Below are 6,622 nucleotides of genomic sequence, written 5' to 3' on the forward strand. Positions count from 1 at the left end.
AATTCATACATAGATCTATTTAAACTTTAACAAACAGCATTAACGCTCTGATTATAGTCCAAAGAAACCAAAAGGGGAAAAAATACATTCTGAGGTCACCCAAAGCCTGAACCTACTTAGTTAAGGAAAAAATGCAAAATGCATTTTATAGAACCCAAGGACAAGTCTATTGCACATGAATTACAACCAACAGCTATAAAACAAATGAAATATAATGAGCTCATGATTGCTGTTTTCTTGAAAACTAAATCCATCCTTCTGTCCTTTTAAGTGATAAGAGCCAAAACCCAATCACACGCTGATTCTTGGCTTTAATACATCCGACAGCACTTTCATTTCAGAAATTGTTGATCTTCAAAAAATCTTACCCCAAAACAGTAAAAAAATATGTAAACCAATACAGAAGAACCACAGATTTTTTTTCCATCAGCTGTGCATCCTTTATCTCACAACAAACACAGCTCACTAACTACAAAAACTCCTATGTTGCAACTGTAATATCAAGATACATCCACTAACACGTTAAGCTTTTTTAATGCTTAATAAACTATAAACTGGTTGTTCGTGATGCAGTGACATGCCTTTCATGTAAAAGAATATTCCCTGCAATTATACACAAAAATCAATTGCCTATTTGGTTAATTAACTTTAATTCATGCCTTAATTGAGCTACTGTACATGGCAGAAGCCTACAGTATGTTTAAATTCAGCAGGACCTCAGGGAGCAACTTAAGCCCCTGGTGTTCATTTTCTACATACAACAGCATACGTAGAAAAAAATCTTATTGGCTAATTAAGTTCACAGCTCTCTGGGTTCTATAGACACAGTCTATGCATCTAAAAAAATTTTGTAAGATTAGGAATGTTTGTAAGTAATACTTTTTTTGAGAATTGTAATTCCTTATATATAATACCTGCAATGAAGGCCTTAAAATGTTGAGACTGAAATATCGTTCTCAGGTTCTGCCAGAGGCATTGTGATCAACACAGGTGATCGCACTGTGATGGGTCGAATCGCCACCCTTGCCTCAAGTCTTGAGGTTGGACAGACACCAATTGCCAAAGAGATTGAACATTTCATCCACATTATTACTGGTGTGGCTGTTTTCCTGGGTGTGTCCTTCTTCATCTTGTCCCTTATTCTTGGATATGGATGGCTTGAAGCTGTCATCTTCCTCATTGGAATTATTGTTGCCAATGTGCCTGAGGGTCTGCTTGCGACAGTAACTGTGAGTGAAAGAAGAATTAATATTTACTTTGAGTCGTACTTAAACATGCATAAAATAAGATTAAAATAACCCAAACTTGCTAGAATATGATTTTAAAAAATGTATTTACAAAAGATATGCTTTCATGTGGCAGCCTTTTCAGATTACTCTATCTTGTCTAATTTGATCTATTATTGTTTTTCAAATTCTGAGAACCTCAGTAAAATCCCCACTGTTCATTTAACACTTTCAAAGTTTGTGACCAACTGGACTGATATAAAACTGCTGGGTGTTGATTCACCAATGGGTATTTGCTGTGTGGCACTCAGATGTAACCTTGCTGAACTTTCTAAACTGAACAAATGTCAACTAACAACTTTTTACTTATAACAGGTGTGTCTGACTTTGACTGCCAAACGTATGGCGAAGAAGAACTGTCTGGTAAAGAACCTTGAAGCGGTGGAGACACTTGGATCCACCTCCACTATTTGCTCAGACAAGACAGGAACTCTGACCCAGAACCGCATGACTGTCGCACACATGTGGTTTGACAACCAGATCCATGAAGCCGACACCACAGAGAACCAAAGTGGAACCTCGTTCGACAGAAGCTCTCCTACCTGGTCTGCCCTTGCCCGTGTAGCTGGCCTGTGCAACCGTGCTGTCTTTCTTGGAGATCAAGCCAACATTCCTATCCTTAAGGTATGCCTTACTATTAAATCTATCTTTTTTTCATGAATCCTTAAAAAAAACAGCAGATATTATTTACTGTATATTATTATATGTAATAATGAGGTAAAAGAAGCATTATTTAGGGCAAATAGGGCAAATATTCTATTATAAATCTAATGGCTAATGCTTTTACAGAGAGAAACTGCTGGTGATGCATCAGAGTCTGCTCTTCTGAAATGTATTGAGCTCTGCTGTGGTCCAGTGAAGGAAATGAGGGAAAAATATCCAAAGATTTCTGAGATACCTTTCAACTCAACCAATAAGTACCAGGTGCTTATGCAATCTGTACTTCACTTATGCATTCTGTTCTTGGGATAAATAAAGCCATTGTAAAATGATTTACGTTCTAAAAACACCATTTGATTGTCCCCAGCTCTCAATCCACAAAAACTCTAACTCTTCAGAGACAAAACACTTGCTTGTAATGAAGGGAGCTCCTGAGAGAATCCTAGATCGATGCTCAACTATAATAATTCAAGGAAAAGAGCAGCCACTAGATGATGAAATGAAGGATGCATTTCAGAACGCTTATGTGGAACTTGGAGGTCTTGGAGAAAGAGTATTGGGTAGGTCACACTGTGACGATGTTTCTCCTGGTAGAAAAAAATCTAAACATGGCAAAAGGGGGTATATCAACTCCTCAGTGCTCCAGAGTCTCTATTATGATCCTGAGCTCAGTCCTGTTTGGAGTTTGATAGATTGACTAGAGTAAGTTGTCCCTAGTTGTGAATGTGTGTAAAATGTATATGCTGGATCCAACATGACCATCCCCAGGATAAAGCATCTAATGAGGCTAATAATACATTCATGAATGAACTAAATAATGCATTAATATATTACAAATGATCTTTTGTAGGTTTCTGCCAATACAGCCTCCCTGACGATCAGTTTCCTGAAGGCTTTAAATTTGACACTGATGAGGTGAACTTCCCTACGGAGAACCTGTGCTTTGTTGGACTCATGGCCATGATCGATCCTCCACGTGCTGCCGTGCCAGACGCTGTGGGCAAGTGCAGGAGTGCTGGAATCAAGGTGCAGTGTTTTAGCTTTTCATATTGACATAATAAGATGATTGATTTTCTTCAGGAAGTCTCAAATCCTTTTTGTATTTACAGGTCATCATGGTTACAGGAGATCATCCAATCACAGCTAAAGCCATTGCTAAGGGTGTTGGGATCATCTCAGAAGGCAATGAGACAGTGGAAGACATTGCTGCTCGTTTAAATATTCCTGTTGGGGAAGTCAATCCCAGGTAACTGCAAAACTTTGAACATGTCTAAAATCCATTCTAAAGTGTTCCAAAATTTAAATAGTAGCTCAAATAATGCTTGTTTACAGGGATGCAAAGGCATGTGTGGTCCATGGTGGAGATTTAAAGGACATGACCTCAGAAAAACTAGATGACATCCTAAGTCACCACACTGAGATTGTCTTTGCAAGAACTTCTCCGCAACAGAAACTAATTATAGTTGAAGGTTGTCAGCGACAGGTACAGTTAGTACAGTACAAATATTTTTCTTTTAAAATTTTAACCGCTGCTGTTTAGGTTAAGAAATAAGTAAATAATTTTGTTTTGATTACAGGGAGCCATTGTAGCTGTGACTGGTGACGGTGTTAATGATTCTCCTGCTCTGAAGAAGGCTGATATTGGTGTAGCAATGGGTATTGCTGGATCTGACGTCTCCAAACAGGCTGCTGATATGATTCTCCTGGACGATAACTTTGCCTCCATCGTTACTGGTGTAGAAGAAGGTATGAATAGCTACTAAACTATCAGGTTATTAATAATAATCAAGTAATCTACTTTTTACTATAATGTTATTTCGTCTCCAGGTCGCCTGATTTTTGACAACTTGAAAAAATCTATTGCATACACTCTGACCAGCAACATTCCGGAGATTTCCCCCTTTCTGCTCTTCATTATTGCGAACATTCCACTTCCTCTGGGCACTGTCACCATTTTATGTATTGACCTGGGAACTGACATGGTAAGATTAGCTATTAAGGTAGAAATAGATCGACCCAATACTGTATACAACAATGAAGATGATGGAATTATTGTGACTTTTACTCATATTTTTAGGTTCCTGCAATTTCTTTGGCATATGAAGCTGCTGAAAGTGATATCATGAAGAGACAGCCCAGAAACGCTAAAACAGACAAGTTGGTGAATGAAAGGCTTATTAGTATGGCCTATGGTCAGATTGGTAAGGAACATTTGATAGTGTCTCACACACAAACACTAAGTCTAAAACATTGGGACTACCATATGTGTTTAATTAGGTTGAGATTTTGTGACTGCAATGGTCACAGCATACTATTTATATTTGTTTAAATTTTTATTGAGTGAACGCTTTTGTCCTGTAAATAAAATATTTAATTATATGTCATATGCCAGATTAGTTAATAAATAACTTAATAAATATTTTACTATACTTTTCTTTGTAAAACCATACTTATTTATTACTATAAACACTTACACTATACTGTAAATCTCGTCTACCTGTTGATCAGATAGATAGATAGATAGATAGATAGATAGATAGATAAAAAGTAAACAGCATAGCGCTGCTGTTTATGAATTATTATATATAATAATTATGGTTCTTTTTTATTCTAAGGAATGATGCAAGCTACTGCAGGATTTTTTACTTATTTTGTGATTCTTGCTGAGAATGGATTCCTGCCTGCAGACTTAATAGGACTGCGTGTTAATTGGGATGATAAATATTGCAATGATCTTGAAGACAGTTATGGTCAACAATGGGTATGTAATACTTATGTAACCATAAAGAGCTAAAATGCATAATTTTGGTTTTGTATACTATACATTAAAGTACATAACATGTTTTTTTTTTAATTGTTCCTGTAGACTTATGAAAGAAGAAAGATTGTGGAGTACACATGTCATACTGCATTCTTTGCCAGCATAGTAATTGTGCAGTGGGCTGATCTAATCATCTGTAAGACCAGGAGGAATTCCATCCTACAACAGGGAATGAAGTACGTGAAATTTATAGAAAATATATTAAGCAGTTGCAATATTTTTTCCGTACTTTATTACCAGAACTGTTAGAAACTGTTTAAATTGCTTACATTTTATGTTGCTCTTTTGTATTTTCATACTTTTTAATGTTTTTATTTCCTGTTTTTTAGAAACAAAATATTAATATTTGGGTTGTTTGAAGAGACTGCTCTGGCAGCTTTCTTATCTTATTGCCCAGGCATGGACGTGGCTCTTAGAATGTATCCACTGAAGTGAGTTTGCATTACACACATCTTTATAATACTATAAGTACATTATATTTTAATCAATATGAAAATGACATTATGCTTCCACAAATAGTTACAGTCAAGCCAATTATAGTCATTAGGAGAGCGGTGCATATGCAAAATCTCAAAATCCTCAATGAATTGAAGTAATGTTGTAAAGGAGAATAAAAGAAAATTTCTCCACAACAGTGTGAGAGACTGATAAAGTTATACCATGGATTCATATATATCATGGATCTACAAGTTGCTGAATCATGAGAATATTTTGTATTGCCCACATGTTTTTCTTTTTGACTACATTTTTGTTGAATATATAATGACATGGTTAAAACACTTATATGTTGTTGTTTGTCTGAGGGGAGAAAGTACTGAAATTTGCACATGATTGAAACTATTTCATATCCCCTTTAGACCAAGTTGGTGGTTCTGTGCCTTCCCTTATTCCCTGATCATCTTCCTTTATGATGAGGCAAGAAGATACCTCCTTAGACGGAACCCAGGCGGTAAGAACAAATTAGTCTTATTAAAGTGAATTTTTTTCCACTTACCATTTTGTTGAAAAGTAAATCATTTGACTTCAACTTTTATGTTGTTTATTTTTCTGATTTTATATTCTTTATTTTTAGGATGGGTGGAAAAGGAGACATACTACTAAGAAGACCCTTCTCCATTAGAAATAAATGGCAACACAAAATGTACACTCCCAAGTTACAGTACATAAACAAATACTATTCTTTTCTAATAGTTTATAATTAAGTAGAAATAAGACAGTAATGTTGGCAGAGATAGCTGGTTTCACAACACATAATAATATTAGTGGTAATGTTACTGTTTTCTTTAAAAACCTAGCTATTACTGAAACCAACACAGTTAATATGTACTACATAACAACTGCAGATTTGTTCCAGAAATACCAAATAAAATCTTATAGAAAAATACTGTTGTTACTGCAAGTGAGGTTAGATTTGATGCCACTCTCACATGGAGGGTGTCGTGTGCCAGGCTTTCAGCTACGAACAGCCTCTTTTACAACCTTATTTGGACAGTATTCATTTTTCCAAATGACATTTGTCATTTCTTTTAATTAAGATGGGAGATAAAACTCATTCATTGCATTCCGATGGCTATAAACTGGCTATTAACATGAGTTATGTTTTTTTTCCCACTACGAATCAATTTTTTTTTTTATTGAACAGGGAAATTTATTGCAGATAACAATTTTTAACCATAATGTAAGGGTTTACTAACCATAGGTGTCATTTAATAATCCTTCATTAATTAAAGTTTCTAACTTTAGTTTTTTTGTAAAATCATTTCCTGATTGTTTTAGTAAATGCCCAGGGGGGATGCATGTAGCAAATGTAAGTCACATCCATATGCATATATCGCATAGGTACTATTATGAGAGC

General features: G+C 35.5%; 1 protein-coding gene and 1 long non-coding RNA gene across 3 annotated transcripts in view; one reads left to right on the forward strand and one right to left on the reverse strand.

Moving 5' to 3' along the window:
• The window catches only part of LOC128506955 (uncharacterized), a 5,589-nt gene extending 4,587 nt beyond the window's left edge, over window positions 1-1,002 (reverse strand). Inside the window, exon 1 of the long non-coding RNA XR_008355762.1 lies at window positions 915-1,002. This is a non-coding gene — a long non-coding RNA (uncharacterized LOC128506955). The remainder of the gene's footprint in view (window positions 1-914) is intronic.
• Window positions 1-6,149, forward strand: part of LOC128506952 (sodium/potassium-transporting ATPase subunit alpha-1) — an 8,286-nt gene extending 2,137 nt beyond the window's left edge. For both annotated transcript variants that reach the window (XM_053477566.1, XM_053477567.1), the window contains exons 8-22: window positions 961-1,229; window positions 1,602-1,910; window positions 2,076-2,210; window positions 2,314-2,506; window positions 2,797-2,972; window positions 3,056-3,192; window positions 3,279-3,429; window positions 3,524-3,692; window positions 3,774-3,928; window positions 4,024-4,147; window positions 4,562-4,707; window positions 4,813-4,943; window positions 5,097-5,198; window positions 5,625-5,716; window positions 5,840-6,149. In XM_053477566.1, the coding sequence (XP_053333541.1) occupies window positions 961-1,229; window positions 1,602-1,910; window positions 2,076-2,210; window positions 2,314-2,506; window positions 2,797-2,972; window positions 3,056-3,192; window positions 3,279-3,429; window positions 3,524-3,692; window positions 3,774-3,928; window positions 4,024-4,147; window positions 4,562-4,707; window positions 4,813-4,943; window positions 5,097-5,198; window positions 5,625-5,716; window positions 5,840-5,868 (2,318 nt within the window). In that variant the 3' untranslated portion in view covers window positions 5,869-6,149. The remainder of the gene's footprint in view (window positions 1-960; window positions 1,230-1,601; window positions 1,911-2,075; window positions 2,211-2,313; window positions 2,507-2,796; window positions 2,973-3,055; window positions 3,193-3,278; window positions 3,430-3,523; window positions 3,693-3,773; window positions 3,929-4,023; window positions 4,148-4,561; window positions 4,708-4,812; window positions 4,944-5,096; window positions 5,199-5,624; window positions 5,717-5,839) is intronic.
• Window positions 6,150-6,622: the final 473 nt, after the last annotated feature.

The sequence above is a fragment of the Clarias gariepinus genome, chromosome 18 (genome assembly GCF_024256425.1).
Source record: "Clarias gariepinus isolate MV-2021 ecotype Netherlands chromosome 18, CGAR_prim_01v2, whole genome shotgun sequence".
Lineage (NCBI taxonomy): Eukaryota > Metazoa > Chordata > Actinopteri > Siluriformes > Clariidae > Clarias > Clarias gariepinus.